General features: G+C 51.5%; 1 protein-coding gene across 2 annotated transcripts in view; it reads right to left on the bottom strand.

Annotated features, from left to right (window-relative positions):
• Positions 1-21,417, bottom strand: part of TNS1 (tensin 1) — a 219,446-nt gene extending 198,029 nt beyond the window's left edge. The window contains exons 1-2 of one of the 2 annotated variants that reach the window (XM_064286690.1): positions 21,232-21,417; positions 6,572-6,686 (exon numbers count right to left, since the gene is read on the bottom strand). In XM_064286690.1, the coding sequence (XP_064142760.1) occupies positions 6,572-6,686; positions 21,232-21,342 (226 nt within the window). In that variant the 5' untranslated portion in view covers positions 21,343-21,417. The remainder of the gene's footprint in view (positions 1-6,571; positions 6,687-21,231) is intronic. The other variant, XM_064286692.1, reaches the window with a different exon arrangement.
• Between the last annotated feature and the right edge of the window lie 639 nt (positions 21,418-22,056).

Below are 22,056 nucleotides of genomic sequence, written 5' to 3'. Positions count from 1 at the left end.
TTAAAAATTAAAAAAAAAAATTTTTTTTTTCTTAATTGGAATGCTGGTGTCCCTACTGCACCCCACTCTCTTACACTCAACTGTCTGCTGACATTTACCAGCATTTACCAGCCCGAGAACTAGATGAGAGATGGGTAACCTTGGTCAATCTCCCCACCAAAACCACCACTGCCCTCTTTCTCCCTCTGACCAAGAAAGGGAGAAAACCAAGGATCCAACCCTGAAACGGTCCCACATGGTATTGGGAAACACCTGGCCTGTGGCTGACAGGCATGCACAAGGGCAGGAAAGCCCTGGCCTCTTCTGGCATTCCTCGGATGCCCGAGTCTTCCCCAGATGCAAATCTCAGGACCAGCCCCACCTCGGCTGGGCTGACGGGTCAGCCGGCCGCTCCCAGCTCCCCCAGGAGGCCCTGCAGTCACAAACCTGCCAGGCAGCCCTGCGAAATGAAGCCTCCTGCAAAATGAAGCCCCAGGAGCAGCCCTGTCAAATCAAAGCTCCATGGAGACCCGCCGTGGATGTCAGCACTACCCCATACAGCAGGGCCCAGACAGCAGTCTGAGAGGGAGTGGAGAGCCCCACTCTGGGCAGGGGTCTTTAGGTTACCTGCCGGGGGCCAAGAACTGCAGCCCCAGCCCAGCCCCTGGCCCTGGCCCTGCCTCAGCTGGGCTGCCTGTATTCTGTCCTGGGGTAGCTTCCTGCCTCTCGGGAACACAGGAAGCCAACATTGTTGGGATCTAAATGGCCTTTTCCTCCTGGACTAGGGTCGGAAAATGAGCACATAGCCTGAATGTGCACCTGACCCCACAATAACCACTGGCATGCCTGGCCCAGCCTCAATCCTTCCTTAGCTGGCAGAAAGACAGCCAAGCTGCCCACCTGCTCACCAGGCCACCCAGTCCTGCCCTGCCCTGCCCATCTCCAGGGGCTGGGCTGAGCTGTCTCCGGGAGTGGTCAGGGCAGGAAGCATAATGTGGCTTTGAAGTTGGAGCAGGAAAAAACCTTCAAGATCATCCCATCTGGTGGTTTCCAAACTTTTATTTGAGCAGCCAAACTCCTTGTGTACATGCGTTTTTATGTGGTCCTCGATAATGTCGTTGGTTAAAGTTTGTTAAACATGTTGAGCTCTGTTCTGAGCACTTTGTGTTTATTATCTCATTTAATCTCTGCAATAACCCTCTGAGGGAGCTATTGCTATTTGTCCGATTTTAAATGTGAGGAAACTGAGGCTCAGAGAGCTGAAGCAATCTGCCCAAGCTCTCGCAACTAGTAAGTGGTGGAGCTGGGATTTGAATCCAGGATGTCTGAGCCAGGTGCAAGATGCTATACCATCCTGCCTACTTCAGATTTAACAGCTAAAAGCAGAGCTGCTCTCACTGGAGGGCAAAGGGATCTGGAAGCCTGGCCCCTTAAATCTTCTCTCAGACTTCCCTCTTCTCTACCTCTTGGGCTCCTAAAACACCTCCAAAGAACCTTACGGCCCCTTCAGAATACAGTTTGGAGCCTCTGATCTAACCCAGTCCCCTCTTTTGAAGAGAAAGGGGAAGCCAGACCCAGAGAGATTAAGTGTCTCACCCAAGGTCACGCAGCCAGGCAGAGGTGAGCCAGGACTAGAAGCCCAGGGTCTTCCCGCTGTGCCAGGCTGCCTCTGATGGCTCCAAGGATGTCCTAAGGCGCCAGCTGGAAGTTGGGGTCCCCAGCGAGGTAACAGAGGAGAAAGAGCCTGAGACAAGGTTTCCCCAAATCCAACCAGTGAGGGCTTCTGGGTAGGAAACGGGTTTAGTGAAGTAAAAGACTTGCCTGAGGTCTTGCAGTGAGTTCTTTGCCTGCGTATCTATTAAGTCACCATATCCCACTGCCTTATTATTTGGTCTGCCTTATTCATCTTTGAGCCTCCCAGAACCAGGACCAGGCCCCAGGGTCCTTGACTCCACCGAGCCCTGCCCCTCTCAGCCATATTATATCAAAGAGTGAAAAGCAGGAGAGCAGGGTCTAGAAGAGCCAACCAATCTCTAGGTGAGACAGCCACAGGGCAAAGGAGGCAAAAGAGCCAGTCTCTCCAGATGTAGGAAAGTTTCCTCACTGGTCCCTGCCTCCAGCAGAAATCCCTCAACATTGCAAGCACTGAGAGACTGGGAACTCACAGCCTTGATATTCCATACATTCCATCCCACCCATCAACCCCAACCACTAATTCTTAGGGTTGCTGTGTTGCAGTCCAAGACTTAAAGATGTGAAGAGGAACCAGAGAGCAGAGTAAAACCCTTTGAGCTGGGTTGAGTAAGTAGAGCATGGACCAGGTTTCAGGCCACACTTGCCCCCTCAGCCAGGGAACAACCTGTACAGCCATTATATGGTGGTGGTGGTGGTGGGTGGGTGGGTGGGTGGGTGGACGGACGGACGGACGGACGGGCGGGCGGGCAGGCGGGTGGATGGGTGGTGGGTGGGTGCGTGGGTGGATGGGTGAATGGGTGGTATTGTAGGGTAAAAACACAAAGTTTAATAAAGCAAAAAGAAACTATTATTTGGCATATATTCAAAAAGGTAAAAGTGAGAAGTGGACAAGCATGCTGCCAGAGCTAATGTCTGCCCAAATCCATGGAAATATTACAGAATAGACAAAAGTGGGAAAACAGACAAGCATGCTGCCACACCCATGTCTGTCTGAGTCCAAGGAAATATTATAGAATAGACAAGAACGGGAAAACTACACAAGCACCCTGCCACAGCCATATCTGCCCAAGTCCGAGGAATATTACAGAATAGGCAAGAACGGGAAAATGGACAAGCACGCTGCCACAGCCATGTCTGTCTGAGTCCAAAGAGTGTTATGGAATCATCACTATATGTTAGCATTACAAAATGGGCAAAACCATAGAAAGCTTCACCTTTTCACAGATTGGCTAGAAACTGTGATCCTACGTTTTGAATTGTCTTTCTTAAAAATCATTGATACAGGTTTCAGCAACCATAGTCAGTAGGTTCCTCACTGGTCCAACAAATTTTCTATTCACTAAATGGCAAGTGGAAAGTCTTTTGTGGTCTGTTTGATTGGCTTAAGTGAAAGGTTCCCTTAAAGATATTTTCCAAGATTATCTTAGCTATTGTTTTTATACCTCAGGGCCCAGTTGATGTGTCCTCAAGAGCCCTTGTGAGCACAGCTCCAGCTGGGTCACATCCTCTATGCTCAAGGATAGGGAATAATGATTCCAATATTATTTTCTAAATCTGTGGGTGGGTGGGTGGGTGGATGGATGGGTCAACGGGTGGGTACAAGGGAGGGTGTGTGGGTGGGTGGATGGATGGATCGATCGATCGATCAAAGGTCTCCAACCAGTGAGCCCTGTGGCCCTCACCCCTATCCGGGGACATGGTGATCCCAGCCCTCTTAAGGATGCACATGCAGCCTGTATAGTCAGGAGTCTTTGGCTCTCCCTTGCCTGGCCCCAGGTCCTTCCGTGGCCCAGGCCTGACACCTGGTGGCGCCTCTGGAGTGAGCCCCTGGCTTGCTTTTCCTGTTCTTCCCTTCAGCTCCCCCATCCTCCACCCGCACCCCGCCAGAGCTGCCAAACCAGCCTGGCCACCCTGGCCTCCCATCCTCCCCTCTGGTTCCCACTGGCAGGGCCAGGCTCTGATCCGGGTGAAGCCGGCACCATGTCTTGCTCACATGGGAGCCTTCCACTCGTGTGGGGTCATGTCCCTTCCTTAACATGGGCCCTCAGGCCAGGTCAGCTGGGGAACCTAGAACCACAGAACATGGGGCCCAAGGGAGACTAAGGTCAGAGAAGTGTTCAAGGTCACACAGTGAGTGTCCTGAGACTTTCTTCTCCCCATCTCCCACCCTGCCCCCATGATGTCTACTAACAGCAACTTTTGTGGGTCCCTGGGGGTGAAAGGAAAGCACAGAAGAAAAAGAACTGGGGAAGAGCCGGGGGGCTAACTTATGCAGGCTCATGGTATGGGTGTGTGTGTGGGGTGGTGGGGGGGAGGTGTGTGCAAACAAATGCAAAACCCAGACCTCAGCAATTCCTCCCTGGCCTCCCCCCGGCTCCCACCCCTACCACTACCAGCTCTGGCCAGACCTCTTGGGAGAAGGGTGACACCATGTGGCGCCTTTTGGTATTGCAGCAGTTCCTGTTAGCCCACTTAACTTATCCTTGGTGTCCCACCCCTTCAGTTAAGAAGCATAGCCATTCGCCCTTTGCCCATGGAAGGTCTTGCCTGGAATGCCCTCCACACACACATTTATATTCACTCACTCACACGCCTCCATCCACTCCTGCCTCCAACACCCAACTGAAACTCCTCGTCCAGGAAGTCTTCCCACCCCTTAAGAATACAGACTCTCAAAACCTCTAGCTTTAGCAAGAGACTTAAACGCTCTGAGCCACAGTTTTCTCATCTATAAAATGAGGATGACACCCGCACCTTCAGGATGCTGTGATGACTGAATGAGGTCACACATGCACACACTTGGTACACAGTAGGTGCCTTAATAATTGTTCACTAGACTGGTGCCCAGCTTCCCTTCCCCCTGGGACTTCAGCATGGAAGGAGATAAGGAAAGGAGAGGGTCCGGGAGCTGTGTGAGCAAAGGATCCAGGGCAAGAGAGAACCTAGTCCACTTGGTATATTTGACGTCTTTGGCATATTGAGGAACTGAGGGAGATGCAGCTGGTTTAAGTATGGAGTTGGGCGGGGGGGGAGGGCAGAGAGCCTGGCAAGGTGTGGACCCAGCAGCCTCACAGCTGTGGGAAGGGGTCTATGCTTTGTCTTGAGGGTAGGAGAGGCTCCTGGAGGCTTTAACCAAAGCAATGACATAACTAGATTAAGGGTTTTTTTTAAGTTCCCTGGAAGCTGGTGGAAACCCTGGTGCGTAGTGGTTAACTGCTACGGCTGCTAACCAAAAGGTCGGCAGTTCAAATCTACCAGGCGCTCCTTGGAAACTCTACAGGGCAGTTCTGCTCTGTCCTATAGGGTCACTACAGGGTCGCTATGAGTCAGAATTGACTCGACAGCAGCGGGTTTGGGTTCGGGAAGCTGGTGTGAAGGGTGGACCAGAGAGGGTGGGTCAGGAAAGAGGAGGTGGCAAGAGAGCTGCTGCAATGGACCAGGTGAGAGGAGCCAGCGCTGGAATTAGGTGGGGATGATGCAGAAAAGCGCAGTGACTGGAGCTGTATTTGGGGGGCCCTAGTTGGTGGTTTTTTTTTTTTTCTTAGTTGGTGGTTTAGTGGTTAAGAGCTACGGCTGCTAACCAAAAGGTTGGCAGTTCAAATCTACCAGGCGCTCCTTGGAAACACTATGGAGCAGTTCTACTCTGTCCCTTAGGGTCTCTATGAGTGGGAATTGACTCGACGGCAATGGGTTTGGGTTTTTTAGTCATTGATGGAGCCCTGGTGGCACAATGGGTAAGCACTCGGCCACTAACCAAAAGGTCAGCAGTTCAAACGCACCAGCGGCTCTGCAGGATAAAAGACCTGGCAATCTGCTCCCGCCTAGGAAACCCTATGGAGCAGTTCTGCCCTATCCTACAGGGCCGCTATGAGTTGAAAATTGATTCTATGGCAACTGACAACAAGTCATTGATGGGATGCGGGGTGATGGAGAGGGAGGCGTCAAGGGTGACCCCTCCCCCAGGCCTCTGGTGTGGCAACTGGGTGGGTGATAGTGCCAGTCACAAGATGGGGTACAGAGACACAGAGACCCCCCAACTGACCTCACTGTGTGATCTGGGACAAGGCACTGACTCCTCTGGCAACAGTGACAGCAAAACCACAGGCCGTTCCGGAGCATGTGAGATGGTGACTGAAAACGTCCCCAACGGAGTCTGATCCAGGCCTTTTCAGCTCACCCACAAGCCACCACGAGGGGAGAACTGGGGCTTGGCTTCCTTGCAGTACTTGGAACGCCAAGCACACGCCACTCACACACCTTTCACACACCTTCCACACGCCACCCACGTGACCTCCACACACCACCCACATGCTTCCACATGCCACCCACGCACCTTCAACACACCAACCACATGATCTCCACACACCCGATACATACCTTCCACACGCCATTCATGTGACCTCTACAGGCCACCAACATACCAACCACATGTCCTCCACACGCCATCCACACACTTTCAACACACCCCTCCATATACCAATCACGTACCTTCCACATGCCAACCACATGACTTCCACGTCATCCACAGGCCCTCACATCCCTCTGCACACCCTCCACAGAGCACCCACACGCCAGCCACACTATCCATACCCCTTCCACATGCCATCTGCGTGCCCTCCGTATGCCTTCTTCATGCCATCTTCACACCTCATACCTGTCATCCACACCCAGGCCACATGCCACTTCCATACCACCCACCACCTGCCACGTGTCACCCACATGCTTGATACTTGCCATCCAATGAGCTAAGCACCCCCCACCAGATAAGAACAAGAGCACCCGAACCGAACCCCAAAGACCCACAAAGCAAAGCCACAGAATGACCTGGGCCCAGGTCCCAGGACATTTTCCCCTGAGCGAGTGCCCCCCATGTTCCCCAACCTGACCAGCAGCTCACCTTTGCAGGTGCAACCCTCCCGGGTGATGACCTGTCGGCAGATACCACAGGGCTTCACCTTCTTGAAGGTCTTCACCTTGAAGTGGTGTGTCTTGGGAGCCTCCAGGTCCTCTGGCTGTGGGAGGAGAGGGCAGAGTGATCAGACCTGCACAGAAGCTAGAGTACTGGGGAAGGAGTTGCAGATACTGGAGGAGGCAACAGGCAGGCACTGGGGAAAAGGAGAGGCAAGAGCCGCTTCACGTGCGAAAAGCCCAAGCCCATGTCTGGGAGGAGGTGCTGCGGAAGAGAGAAGACTGGGGTGTGGCAGCAGCTCATCCCAGATCCCAGACATATGGGGGTTCAGTGTACCAGTGTCCCAACAATGACTGGAGACCCCAACATCCAGGGATCACATGCCTCCCCATAGTTTCCCAACCATTTTTTACTTTTTATTTATTTTCCAGGCATTACTTATACATCGTAAAGTGCACTGATCTTAAATATATTGCTTGATAAAATTTTACACATGGATGCCCCATGTAGCTACACCCCAGAAGGCTCCTACGTGGCTCTCCCAGTCAATAGCTACCCACCAAGGTAAATACTGTTGTGGCTTCTATCAGCGTAGATTTGTTTTGCCAGATTGCTAAGCGTAAATGGAATCATACAGCCTGTATTATTGTACCTGGCTCCTTCTACTACTCAACAGTAGCCTGTGAGATCCATCCTTATTGTTGCCTAGGGCAGTGGCTCCTCCTTTTCCACTGCTGTGTAGTATTCCATTGTATGAATATCTCACCATTGGCTGCTATTGAAGGCCCTTCACTTTTAACCCATGTCCCCAGCATGCCATTTCCCTCAGTTCTCTTTCCCCACCACCACTATCCCCTGCTCCAGCCCAGAAGCCTTCTTCCAATTTTATTTTTATTTTCTGTCCTTTGCATTATGAAAATATAAACCAGTTGCCATCAAGTTGATTCCTATTCATGGCAACCCCATTGTGTCAGAGTAGAACTGAGCTCCATAGGGTTTCCAATGGCTGGTTTTCTCAGGAATAGATCACCAGGCCTTTCTTCCACAGTGCCTCTGGGTAGACTCGAACTTCCAACCTTTCAGGAAGGAGCTGAGTATGTTAACCATTTGCACCACCCAGGGACTCCTATGAAAATATAGATAAGTTAAATATTCCTTCTCAAACTGCACGACACACACACTGAAATCAGAGGCAGGCTGGCAGGTGTCTGACTTGCCATGAGCCTGTGGGCCAGCCCCCACCACTACCACAGGCCTGTTTCCCCTGCTGGACAGCACCACACTCTCCAGCTCTGATAGTCTATCCTTTGAAATTACGTCTGATGGCTTACTCTAAGCCACAGAGCCCTGCACAGACACTGCTTAGGGTCTTCTGAGTGGCCTATCGTTCCCGCCCCCCTCCAGCCACGCAGGCACCCAGTCCAGGCACAAGCTGTGGGGAGCTCCCTTGCTCAGAGTACTCCCCAGGGAAGTCATCCCTGTCCCTCCAAGGTGCCTCACCATGGTATCTAACCTGATTCACTTCCCGGCACCAGCAGCAGGGACTGCCAGAACAGATACCGGCAGCTCCCGCGTCCTCTGTTCTGACACTCTCTGCACACACATGGACACACAGAGACAGGACCCCCTGCAGGGGGGTGGTGCTGTGCATTTCAAGTCCCCTTTTTGCACACTGCTGCAGGGCTGGAGGGGACAGCTTCAGGTCTTCAAAGGAGGAAGCGGGGCATTGTCCCACAAACCTGGCATGTCCAGGAGTCCTCTCTGAAGACACTGTGGAGGTGAGCCCTGGGTAGAAGATAATGCACCACAGAGAAACACAGAAAGAAAACAGACAAAATAAGGGAAAGGGGGAAAGACAGAGACAGAAAGCCAGAGGACAGGAAGACAAAAGATAGAGGTGCAGATCGAGACAAAGAGAGGACAAAAGGACACAGAAAGACAGAGAAAAACACAGCAGAGAGGGAAAGAAAACCAAGATAAAGGCAGAGGCAGAGAGAGCCCAACAAAGAATGAGATTAGATAGACAAAAATGGGGACCAGAAGATCAAAGAGTGACAGACAGACAAGAGGACACAGAAGCCTGCTTGAGTGGGCTCCCACTGGCCAGATCTGGCAAGATTTGAGCATCAAAATAAATAATGACAGTAATGGCTTAAATGAGTCCACACTGATATGAAGAAATAAATGAATAAATAGAAAGTTTGATGAAGAGCAGGATATTTACACGATCTCAAAGTACCTCCCCACATCATACTTGGAAATGACAAAGGGGAAAAGGGCAACTTTTCCTGGCAGAAGCTAATAAAGTGCTCATAGTTAACAACACCAGAAATGGGATGCCCTGAAACTGAGCCACTGAGGAGAGGCAGTGAGAAGGACAGAACATCACTTCCGGAACTCTCCCGCAAGGAGCCACGACCTGCATCTAATTGTGAGGAGACATCAGACACACCCCCATTGAAGGAGAGTCTACTAAATGAATGACCTGTCATCTAAGATACTCAGCTGGTCTCACCCCTTCGGGAGCAAGGAAGAATAAAGAAAACTAAAAATACAAGGAAAAGATTAGTCCAAAGGACTACTGGACCACAACTACCACAGCCTCCACCAGTCTGAGTCCAATATAGCTAGATGGTACCTGGCTACCACCACTGACTGCTCTGACAGGGATCATAATAGAGGGTCCCGGACAGAGCTGGAGGAAAATGTAGAATAAAATTCTAACTCACAAAAAAAGACCAGAGTTGCTAGCCTGACAGAGACTGGAGGAACCCTGCGAGTATGGCATCTGGACACCCTTTCAGCTCACTCATGAAGTCACTACTGAGGTTTACCCCTCAGCCAAAAATTAGATGGATCCATAAAAAAAAACAAGACTAAAGAGGCACACCAGCCCTGGGGCAAGGACTAGAAGGCAGGAGGGGATGGGAAAGCTGGTAATAGGGAACCCAAGGTCGAGAAGGGAAAGTGATAACAAGTCGTGGGGTTGTTAACCAGTGTCCAATGTCATAAAACAATATGTGTACTAACTGTTTAGTGAGGAACTAGTTTGTTTTGTAAACCTTCATCTAAAGTACAACAACAACAACAAAAAGTGAATAGCTAGTAATCTTCAAAAGCGACAAGGTCATGAGCATCAGAGGAAGACAGATTTCCAGACTGAAAAAGTCTGAAGAGACATGACAGCTAAATGCACCGGGGCGTTTTTTGCCATAAAGGACATCATTAGGGCCATTAGGGAAACATCAGTGGGGTCTGAGGATTCCATGGTAATAATGTGTCAATGTCAATTTCCTGTTTTTGATGGTTGTGTTGGGTTAGGTAAGACCTTGTAGAAAAATCAGGAAACTATTTAGAGGTAGCAACATGGTGTCAGCAAGCTTCTCTCAAATATTTCAGAAAAAAGGTTTTTTGCAGCTTTTCTGAATTTTCAGATCATTTCAGAATTAAAAGAGACAGGCAGACAGAGATGGTGGGGACTCAGGGAAGCAGAGACAAAAGCCCAGGGCAGAGGGGCAGACAGCAGAAGGTGGGTGAGGCAGGAGTCAGTGGTACCAGGCGCCCCACAGTGCCCCCTGGTGGCTGAGCCAGGCACGGGGCTCTGCTGGGTGGGTCCAGGAGGCCAGAGCCCTGGATGCTTTCAATAAAAGCCCTGGTGGCACAGTGATTAAAGCACTCAGCTCCTAACCAAAAGGTCAGTGGTTCAAACCCACCAGCCACTCAAAGGACAAAGATGTGGCAGTCTGCTTCCGTGAAGATTTATACCCCTGAAAGCCCTATGGAGCTGTTCTACTCTGTCCTACAGTCAGAACTGACTTGATGGCAGTGGGCTTGTTATTTTCTTTTTTTTTGGTTCCTAGGATGATGGAAGAGAAAGTCTAGGGGTGGATACGCGACCTTTCTTCAAATACCTGAAGGAGCTATCACTTTAAAAAAGGACCAGATATAAGCTGGTGGTGGGGTCAGGGCTTGCACTCATTGTCCCCATCTCACAAGGAGAGGCAGGCCAGCCACCATTTGCATCCCCTCCGTTCTGCTGTCCCACCTGCTGTTTTCCCTTCTCAGCCACTGGCTGGCAGCCTTCCCACTGATTCTGTTACAGACATTTCAGGCAGGGGCCCAGTCCAAGGTCAAATGCAGCAGCCCAGGCCGTGGTGGGGGGAGGACCAGGGAGGGGACTTGGGGTTCAGTTTATGGGCTGCCTTGGGGAGACAAGCCAGAAGCCTGGGTGGTGCAAACAGTTTGCAATCAGCTGCTAACCTAAAGGTTGCTGGTTTGAACCCATCTAGTGGCTCCGTGGGAGAAAGACCTGGCTATCTGCTTCCATAAAGATTACAGCCAAGAAAACTATGGAGCAGCTCTACTCTACAAACTTGAGATCACCATGAGTCAGAATCAATTTGATGGCAACGGGTTTTGTTTTGGGGGAAGGGCAAGCAAGGAACCCTAAAACTCAATTGTCCTGGTCCTCTGCTGGTACCCCGAAACCTGCCTATCCTACCCCACTAAGTTGGGCAGAGCTCTCATTCTAGTTTACCCCCAGACTTCCCCCTTTCCATGTCCCATATCCAACCCTTCTCCAAAGCTCAGGGAAAGTGGCCTCCTTCCCAAGGCACAGGTGGGGCAGTAGCCTCCCAAAAGAGAGTCCAAGAACAGATGGGAAGCAAACGGAACCTTCCAGATTGTTTAGCAAATGCCAGGCTTCTCCTGTGAGTCTTGGGTTTCCCTGCCCTGCCTGGCCAGCTCCATGAAACCTGAAATCTCTCTCCCGTGGGTTTGGAGAGCAGGAAGCAGGGTTCCAATAGACTCTGGCCTCTCTCCCAGCCTCCCTAAGGAGCCCCAGGTGATGTCTAGCATGCTGTGCTGCCCCTCTCCTCCACCCCATTCTGGCTTTCTGGGATGAAGCAGCCTTGGAGACTGGCTTTCTAGGCTGTGTGGCCTTGAGAATATTGGTGACTTTGTCTGGTCCTCATATTCCCCAAATGAAACGGAGGAGTTTGGACAAGACAGACTGAGTGTAGAGAGAGTGGGGGGGAGATGGGGCAGTTTGGGATGAAGAGCCTGGGGGAGGTAGCCATCCTGCCAATGGCAACGGAAAGCAGGAGTCTGAGGAGACCTCACCCCTCAGGTGAGGGGCTGGGAGACCCTGGGTGGGAGTGAGGAGACCAGCTCTGCCACCCCCAGGCTGAGCAGCCCTGGGCCTCGACCTCAACTCTGCCAGCCTTGGCTTACCTGCTATGAAATGGGTGCCTGGTGATCTTGCAAAATGAGCCATCCCTACAGGTTTTAACGTTTCCCGGGATGATGCAGGAGAAAGTCTAGGGTGGATATGCCACCTATCTTCAAATACCTGAAGGAGCTATCACTTTCAAAAAGGACCAGACATCGTCTGTGGAGTTAGTGAACCCAAACCCATTGCTGTAGAGTCGATTCTGACTCATAGCAAGCCTATAGGACAGAGCAGAACTACCCCACAGGGTTTCCAAGGAGCAGCTGGTGGATTCTAACTGCCGATTTCTTAACCACTGTACCACCAGGGCTCCAGGGTTAGTGAAGGCAAAACAAAAACCAGTAGTTACAAGCTCCCCAGAAGGTCTCTATGTGGCGCAAACGGTTTGCACTTGACTGCTAATCTAAAGGTTGATGGATCGAACCCATCCAGCAGTACCTCAGAAGAAAAGGCCTGGCCATACGCTTTTGTGGAAAAAAAAGGGAAAGCCATGAAAACCCTATGGAGCAGTTCCGCTTCAGAGCTGACTTAAGAGCAGCCACAACAGAAGCTCCACAGAGGTACATTCAGGCTCAGTGGGGAAAAAATGGCTTCTTAACAATCCGATGTTAAAATGTTATATATGAAAAAATATATGTAAGAAAATAAGAACAGAATGTCTGGAACCTACCCTGCCCTCCCAGGGTGTTTCTGCAGGTACAGGCAGAAGACAGGAAAGAGCCTCAGAAAGTGTGAAGTGCCTTCAATTGTGTGGCTTGTTACAACAATGACCACCATTTCTCCTGACAAGGGGCAGACAGCCTCAAGAAGCCACCCCGCTGCCCGCCCCACCCCGCCCCGCCCTTGCTGGCTTGGTGGCTCCTAAGAGACCTCTGGGGGAACTCAGGTCAGAAGGAGGCACAGCCATGACAGTACTGCCTGGTCTCCGCAGCCCCCACCCCCCTCAAGAGCCAGAGCCCAAAAAAGGGGGAGGGTCCCGGTCCGGAAGTCATTCTTGCCAGCCTTCCATGCCAGTCCCCACCCAACATCAGAGGTCTTCCTGGCCCTCAGGGGTATCCTCTCCCGTCCCTCCCTCCCTCCAGCCAAGCCTGCCTGCCAGATATGCATCCCAGCCAGAGGGGTGCGGCCCATCTGGCTCAGGCAGCCTTGGCGGGAGTCCTTGGCCCTGGGTGGGAAAGACTGTTTGTTAGTTCCTTCCCACCCGGTGGGGGCAGAGCAGCAGCCGGGGGTGGTGACATGGATGGAAAGGGATGATGGTGCCCTGGGGTCCCCAGCTCCTGAGTTTCTGTCCCCTCTCCACAAAGCTTCCCCAGCCCTGCCACCCACTAGGCTTCCTGTGGCCAAACATGGCACCCTGGACGTGGGGAGAAGGCAGGAAGCTCGAGCCAGTAAGTAACCCAGCCTTGAAACCAGGCGAGGGGTGGGGGAGGGGCTGAAAAACAGGCCTAGGACAAAACTGGAGAGTCAATTCGTCCTCTCCCTGCCTCCTGTCCAGCTACCACTCAAAGTCACATCACCCTTAGGTAGAGAGACCAGGGCCTGGCTTGACACCAGTTGGTCTATGGGGAAGACTTGTATCCCTGACAGAGCTGCAGGTGCCTTCTGGGAGGCCCACAGCCACCTCAGATCCAAGGCTCCCCTATCCCACCTCACCTTCACATACACAGGAAAGTTCCTCTCCCCCGACCCAAACCCCCTAGCCAGCTAATGACCTGACGTGTTTTGGTTGCCCCGTGTGGAAAATTCTGAGTCATTCTCCACCCTTCCCTGCCTTCCATCCCCCAATCCACCCAGTTGCCAGATTCTGTGAATTTTGCCTCCTGAACATGCTTTTGTCCTCCTGGGCTTTTTACTTCCACCGCCTTTGCCCTAGTGGAGGCCTTGTCACTCCTCTCCAGGGCTGGTGCACAGCCAACTGGGTCCCCAGCGCCAGCATCATCCCTCTCACAGCCTCTCCACAGCCTCTAGAGGCACAGCTCTGTGGGGTCATTGATATGCCCACTTGCCCCACAGTCATCCTGTGGCTTCCTGTGCATGCAAGGCAAGCTGCCTCCATCCATACCGGGCCCACCTTGCCGGTCTCAGTCCCCACAACCCACTCCCCAATTCTGTGCTCTGCAGCCATGCAGAGCGCTCCACACTCCCAGCCACAGCCCCCCTGGCCCGCCTCTGAGCCTCTGCTGTTCCCTCTTCCCGGGATGCCCTTCCTCCCCTCCCTACTTGTCAAGTTTCCAGGCATCCCTGAAGCCTAATTCCAACTTTGTCCCCTCATCTTCCCCACACCCTCAGTGGCTGTCAGAATCAACCTCCCTGCCTGCTGTCTTCTTTATTTATTTTGAAAAATTTCAAAGCTTTGGAAAAGATGAAGACCCATGTGCTTTTCACCTCCATTCACTGACTGGTGCCATTTGGCCACTTTTATACACGTGCGTGCTCTTTCTTTCCCTCTGCCGTCTATGTAACCACAATACAATTACCACACTTGGGAAATTCAACATCAATGCACTACTATTACCCGCCATTCATTCCATATTCTGATTTCTTCTGTGGCCCCCAAAATATGCATTAGTGCTGGGTCTTTGCATTTTGGATTCAGGATCCAATCAAGACTTTGCATCATATTTAGTTGCTAGCTCCCTCTCGTCCCCTTTAATCTAGACATATTACCCTGCCTTGTTATTTGTCTTGCATGACATTTTTGAAGAATCCAAGCCAGTTGTTTTGCAGAATGTTTCTCAATTTGGATTCATCTGGTCAATTCCATGATTCGCTTCAGGTTAACATTTTTTAGCAGGACTATTTTTTTTTTTTATTACCTGGGCATCGCCTGCTTTCTTCTGTCACAGTTTCTTTGAGCCCCATTGTAGTACTTGATACAATTTGATTCATCTGGGCTCCTCTGCTTTTTAGCTGGGTGAGTTCAAGCGAGTTGGTGAACCCCTCTGCCTCACTTTACTAATGTGTTAAATAGGCTAATAATAGTAACCATCTCAGACAGTTGTTGTGAGGATCTATGAGATAATGCCTATAAAGCAGTTCACACAGTGCCTGGAACACATAAGTGCTCTCCGAATGTGAGTTATGATGGTGTTACCATTCCTCGTGTGCGTGCCGATCAACCCACCAGGCAGCAAGTCTCAGCATGGGCTCTCTCTCTTCTGTGCCCAGCGCGGTGTGGGTTCAAAACAAGTCTGAAGGACCGTCTACTTCAATTACACCTCATTTCCACTACCTGCACTCAGGGGAGAGAACACGGGTCACCCTCTTCATTAGCCACAGACACCAGGTGCTGACATCACTGGGCTAAGGAAAATGCTCTTTGACTCCAAATACCTGTGGATCTCCAGTGACGGGAAGAGAGTGGAGACCAATATTTCCTGAGCTTCCCCTCCCCGCCCCCATGTTACAGAGCAGAAAGTCAAGACTTGGAGAAGTGACTGTGCCCAAGATACAACGTGATAGCCCTCAGCCCCCAACTCAGTTTCCTGAGCTGGACAATTCCTCTCCATCAGCCTTTCTTTTTCTTTCTCCCTGTCCCTCTTTTTCTCTCTCTCTCTCCTTGGCTCCATAATACAGGTCCCTAACATTTCTGAGCACTGAGTCCCTTTTTCTGCTCTGCTCCTGGAGTGGGCAGAGCTCAGAGAGAGTAGATGATCTGAGCCCCCTTAATGGGGCCAGGTGCCATGTGGAGGGATTGATGGAGGTTCTCTCAATTAACCCTCACGACAGCATCCTGTGAGGAGGCTGAGGAACTTGCCAGGGTCACACAGGTAAGACAGAATTGAACAAAGATTAAATCCAGGTTTGTCCAAGGCAGGGTCCCAAGTCCCTTACACTGTACTAACACCATTTCCAAGGGTATGTCAACAACTGCCTGTCTGTGGCAACCTTAGGACGCCCTAACAGTTACATCATCAAGTGATTGGCCAGCAGCTGGCACCTCTGTTTAAAGGACCATCATCTGGCCAGTTCATCCCCATCTGTTCCACCCATAATTATTTTCACCCCTACACTCAGATTTCTGAGTTCTCAGCTTCATCTTTGGATGTAACCCCTCAAAGAGATCTTTTCTGACTCTTGCCCTTCCAGTCCAGGTTAAAAAAAATAAAAAGGCCCCCTTAAATGCCCCCACAAGTTCCCTCTTGGTAACATCCATCATACTTGTAATCATTTGGCCAATGTCTGCAAGCTCTTTGAGGAAAGTTGTTGGTTGCCCGTCCAACCGCCTCCGACTCATGGCAACCTCATTTATAACAATGCCAAATGGTGCCCAGTCCTCTGCCATCTTCTTGATCACTGGCATGTTTGAACCCATTGTTGTGGCTGTTGTCAGTCCATCTCATTGAAGGGTTTTCTCATTTTCACTAGCCTTCTACTTTACTCAATAATTATTTGTGAAATGGATGCATGGGTGCCTGGGCGAGTGGGTGGTTAGATGGCCAAAGGATTGGACTGCTTCCTTATAACCCAACATTATTCCCTATCCTTCGGCTGCTCCCCACCAATCCCCTTCAGCCCAGAGTTCTAATCCCCCACTACCCAGCCCATATCCTTCCCCTCTGGGCAACACTGAGTCCAGTGGCCATGTGGCCTTGGGCAGGCCACTTCCTTCCCTGAGTCTCCCTCTCCTTGGGTGTAAACTGGGATTATTCATCCCTGCCCTCTTGCCTCATGAACTACAATAAGCTCAAATTAAATTGGGTAAGTCGAGGAAATGCACACAGGGAAGACACAGAGAGGCTAAAGAACTTGCCAGGATGACATAGCTAGTAAGTGGCAGAGGACGCAGGCATTCAGGCATCAGGGTTCATGCTCTGACCACTGTGTGTGCTGCCTTCATGACAAGACCTGCCCATTCTGGGGCCTTGCGATCATTCTTACGGCCCCATCCACATTTACCCCACGTGCCCTGCCCTGAAGTATTCCCAGAATGGAGAGCCCTGACTGGGGAGGCAGGAGACACAAGTTCTAGATCCTGACTCTAACTTGCCGTGTGCCCTTAAAAACATGCCATCGTATAAAAGTGAGCATGTATTGAGATATTACTGTGTAAGAGACACTCACAATGTACGTGTGTATTGTTGTTGTTAGTTACCACCGAGTTGGCTCTGACTCATGGCAACCCCGTGTACAATAGAATGAAACATTACCCGGTCCTGCTCCATCTTCATAATCATTGGTATACTTCGGCCCATTGTTGCAGCCACTATGTATTTTGAGTGACTTCCAACCTAGGGCACTCAGCTTCCAGCAATATCTCAGACAATATTCTGTTGTGATCCATAGGTTTTCAGTGGCTAATTTTTGGAAGTAGATTGCCAGGCCTTTCTTCCTAGCCTGTCTTAATCTGGAAGCTCTGCTAAAACCTGTCCGCCATGGGTGACCCTGATGGTATTTGAAATATCAGTGGCATAGTTTCCAGCATCACAGCAACACTCAAGCGACCACAATATGACAAACTGACAGACAGGTGGTGGTATTTGCATGAGCTCATTTCAAACCTCACAATCCTATAGGTAGGTGAGAAAGCTAAGCCACAGAGATATGACATTGCTAGCCTAAGGTCACACAGTTACAAAGTGGTGGGGCCAGGGTTCAAACCCAGGCAAAGCCAAGAATCAGATCCCATACTTGCGGAGAGCAAGCTATACCTCCTCTTCACCAACACAGAAAAACAGTATGGTTTTTCTCCCTGACTTTGTGCCTCAAACATCATTTTGAAAATCTTTACAAAGAGAAGGTTTTATCTGAGACCTTGATCAGTCCCATGCAGCCCAGCCCAGCTCCCAAACCCCTGGTTAGGATGCCCCAGTTGGGCACAGCCCTTACAGGTGGTGAGTGAGGGTCAGACTGGGGGCTACACGACAGGCGCTCCCCACAAGGAATCCAGGGGCTCACAGGACCCTTTGGATAAAAACGTGTGCTCAGCACTGGGAAGGACACCAACTTCAGAATACAGAGCACACGATTGTCTGCAGCTGGAAGCAGCCTTAGGGAATAGCATCCAAGCCTCTTCAAGGTCCAGAAAAGTCAAATGACCAACCCTGGGCCACACAGCTTGCCCAAGGCGGGGCCAGGGCTGGGCTTGGCCCCCAGCCCCTGCCTTGTGGCTCTTTCACCCCCACTGTAGTGAGCCCCTTTCAAGGGCCTGAGGACAGTATGAGCCCTTCTGGAAGGAAAGGCCTGCAGCTCCAACCCCATGGGCACAACACCAAAAAGCCTCAATTAATAGGCATGTAATTATTTTCTGAATAAACCATACTTGAATATGTAATAGCAAATGGGAGCATCTAACGAGCAAATCAAGTTATGCATAATATATGGCTGTGCTCTTCAGCTAATAAAGTGATTTTTATTCCTTGAGCTTGTTAAAACCAGGCACTGCAGATATATTACTTCTTGGATGAATATCCGCAGATATCTCCTGCACACGAACACGTGCACACAGATGCACACAGGTGCTCACACTGGGGTACAAGCCCTGTCCCTTCCAGACCATGCCTCAGTTTACCTCCCTGAGACCACAGGCTCAGACAGTTCTTAACTCCCAGAATAACTGGGTGGAGTCCCCAGACAGTCAGGAGAGACAACACCCTCCCCCCCGCCCCAGGGAGATCCTCTCCGGACATCAGGTCTGGGATACAGGGGATGCTGTGGGCCAAACAGGAGGCTGAGTGGGCCCAGCATTTACTGAGCACCTACTATGTGCCTGGGTACCTGATCTTTTAACCCATACATTATCTCTGTTCTCACCCCAGCCACACATGGTCTGTATTATTTTTCCCAATTTACAGAGCAGGGAACTGTCTTGCCCAAGGCCACCCATCTGATAAATTATGGAACTAGGATTTGAGCTCAACTCTGCCTGGTGTCAAAGTTCACATACTTCCCACCACCAGGTGCCCACCTCAAGCAGAAGCAGCCCCTTGGCACAGTCTCCAGGGCCTCTGTGCTCCCAATCCATGACTGGTGCCATCTACCCCTTTGGACACTGCCACAAACACACACCCCAGCCCAGCCGAGGCCCACCCAGAAGGGAGGAAGGGAGCCCGTGCAACTGCTCAAGCAACTGGCGGGGATGGGGGAACAAGAACCCTAACATGGCTAGGACTCCTCCCTCTGTTCAGGCCACACTCCCCTAGGCTCTGGCCCAGCCTGGGGATGGACATCCAGGCCAGGCTGGATGCAGAGAGAACACTGGCTCTGCCCAGCCCCACTCCCACCACCCTCTTCCCATTCCCATACAAAAGTGCCCGCTAGGCTTTCCTGTAGAGCTGGCAAGGGACAAGGGCTAGAGGCTGTAGGAGGGAGGAGAAGAAAAGAAGGGAGGGGAGGGTTGCAGGCTCTTCTGGACTTAAAGCCAAGGTGACAGCACCCACCTCTGCCCATGGCCACCAGTACCTCTCTCCCAAATCTCAGAGTGGGCACTAATATCTACAAGTCACTCTCTGTGCCAAGCGCCGCCTATGAACTTAGATACAGAATCTCAGGGATACCTCCCTGCAACCTCCTTTTCCTTCCCCTCTGATATTTATTTATAAAGTGAGGGTACACAAGTACAAGGTCTTCATTTATAGTTTAAAGTGTAAGGGTTGACAAGAAGGTGAGTAACATAAAGCTTGAACTAAATTAAATAAACTTTGGAACAACTATACTGTGGAATGCTATGCAGCAATTAAGAAGAATAAATTATACTTATATGTTCTGGTATAGAAAGACCTCTAGACACACTGTTAAGCAATGCTCTTCTCCTAAACTTCCCTACTTTTTCTTTTTTTTTTAATTGTGCTTTAAGTGAAAGTTGACATATCAAGTCAGTCTCTCATACAAAACCTTGTATACACCTTGCTGTATACTTCTGGTTGCTCTCTCCATAATGAGACAGCACATTCCTTCTCTCCACCCTGTGTTTCTGTGTCCATTCAGCCAGCTTCTGTCCCCCTCGGCCTTCTCATCTCCCCTCCAGACAGGAGCCCTGCAACCCCCTTTTATTATCCTCACTCCATCCGCGCGGAAACTGATGCTCACTGGGGCCAAGCACTTTTCCCAAGACCTTCCAGCTGAAGTGGCCTATAGAGTCCTCTATTGCAGAACCACTTCGCCCTGGAAGTCTAACTACCATCCTTGACACTGCAGGCTCCCTGACCACCCACCTCTGTTCTCACCACAGCCCACAGGCCTTCAGGGCCTGTTCGAGGAAGCTGGTCAGGACGGGAAAGACGAACTCAGCTAAGGCACCCATTTTACAGATGCCAAACACCAGCCCAGAGAACTAGTGACCCATCCTCTGTGCGGAATACTCCAGGCACTTCAGTCTATTACTCAGACCCCATCCGCTTCCCCAGTTCAACACCACCCAAAGCCCCGCATTCCAGCCCCTCCAGCACCCTGCCCTGCCCAAAGTACACCTAGCTGCCCAAGTCTGATTTCCCACAACTACCCCCAGCCTGGGCATGCCTGAGCCTAGAGAGGGCCCTTTTCCCAGGACTGGCCAGAACAGGGGCGGGAAAGGCCACATCTGGATCCTGGGCCTAAGGCCCCCTCCCCCAAAGAGCCATCATTCTCTCTGAGACCGACATGAACCTCTCGGCCAGGGATGACTTCCTCGCCCTCCTGACCCTTGTGCATGCCTTTGCCTGGCCCAGACAGCCACCGGAGCCCCACTGAGGAGGGGTCTCCTCCTGCCCCTACCCCATCCATGCAGCGGTCAGTCCATGTCCTGAGCCTTTTCCCAGGAGCCTCTGCCCAGAGCTGGTCTCAGACTTCTAACCCTCACTATGTAGCCCCCAGACCTGCCTATCCGCCCACCCTGCCACCCTCATCCCAACACACCTTAAATCTGAGGCCAAGAGTGAAAGGGGGAAAACAGGGAGAAAGAGAAGGCCAGGCCTCCTTTCTCTGGTAGGAGCAAGAGTCTTGGTGAGGATGGAGGGATGGCAGTGGTAGAAGCTGAAATCAGGTCTAGAAGGGATAAAAGTGATGGAATCCACACAGAATTCTTTCCCAGCCTGGCTTTTCCACATTTAATTTTCTAAGTCAATATTTCCTGTTTCTCAGGCCCCCATCCCCATCACTGCCCCCTCCTCAAACTTGTGGGCTAGGCAACTGAGGGGGTGAAGAATTTTCATGGAGGGGGGCGTTCTAAAAGGAAACAAACCTTTTGATGGCTTTCTTCTACCTAGAGCTCCTGGATTAAAGGGGGTGGACCCCTAGAACGAGGGGCTGGGCCCTGTTGATGGGGAAGGTCTTCAGGCTAAGGGTTCACTCAGGTCAGTCTGTCCTTCTGTCCATCAGAGGCAGAAAGACTCTCTCCTTCCTCGCCGCGACATCCCTCCCCCACCCCCAGGCTCTCAGCTTAAGGACTAGGGAAAGGTTGGGGGTAGGGGTGTGGCCCCCAAGCTAAAGCAGCCAGACCTACCCAGAGCATGCAGGACAGACAGATCCACGTCATCTTCGGTGGGTTCAGGGGCCCACAGAGCAGGCAGAAAGGAGCTCTGAGTCCGCCGCTCCGGATCTGCTCAGCCAGCATCTGTCCGCCTCTCACCCTGCCTGCCTCCAGCTCATTCTCCCTCCTTCTCCTCCTCCTCCCCTCCCACCCCCTTGTCCCAGCCTCCTCTCTCCTCCCTCCTCCCAGGCTCCACTGGTGGCCTTGGGGGTCTGAAGCCTTGCTTTGCAGGGGGTGTGAAGGAGACTGGGCAAAGAGACAGCTACTAGAGGCAGTGCTGCCCAGAGCCACATCTCCCCCACCTTTCACCCTCCCACCCCCCCCAGACACAACCCCTGTGAGCCATGGAAGCTCCTCCTGCCTTCTGATCTGGTGCCGGTAGACCTGGGGTCTACTCTCCTCACTAAAGATTCCCCCACCCTAGACCCCCGCCCCCAGCCAACCAGTCAAGGGAGTTCACTCCAGGGACCCCCGGTCCATTGATGGGCAGATAGACAGACCCAGGAGTCATGGTCTGCCACTCCTGGGGTTCCTTAGCCCCCTCCCCTAAATCCAAGTACACCAGGTTGGCCACATGCCCTGGCACACACGCTCATTTGCACACACAGCCGGACGGGCCATGGTGCCCACACGTTGAGCTCAGAGCCCTGGATGGGTCCTGACACAGGAGGAATCAGGCCTGGGACTGCAGGAGACTGGCCCTGCCCCCAGGCCCTGGAGCTTGTTCCAACTTTTTTTTCCACTTCTTTTTTTTTTCTTCCCCTTCTTTCTTTCTTTTCTCCAAACATCTGTCTCAGC

Source organism: Loxodonta africana, chromosome 6, assembly GCF_030014295.1.
Source record: "Loxodonta africana isolate mLoxAfr1 chromosome 6, mLoxAfr1.hap2, whole genome shotgun sequence".
In the NCBI taxonomy this organism is placed as follows: Eukaryota; Metazoa; Chordata; class Mammalia; order Proboscidea; family Elephantidae; genus Loxodonta; species Loxodonta africana.
The sequence above is the reverse complement of the archived record's forward strand: the minus strand, read 5'-3'. Positions and strand labels throughout refer to the sequence as shown.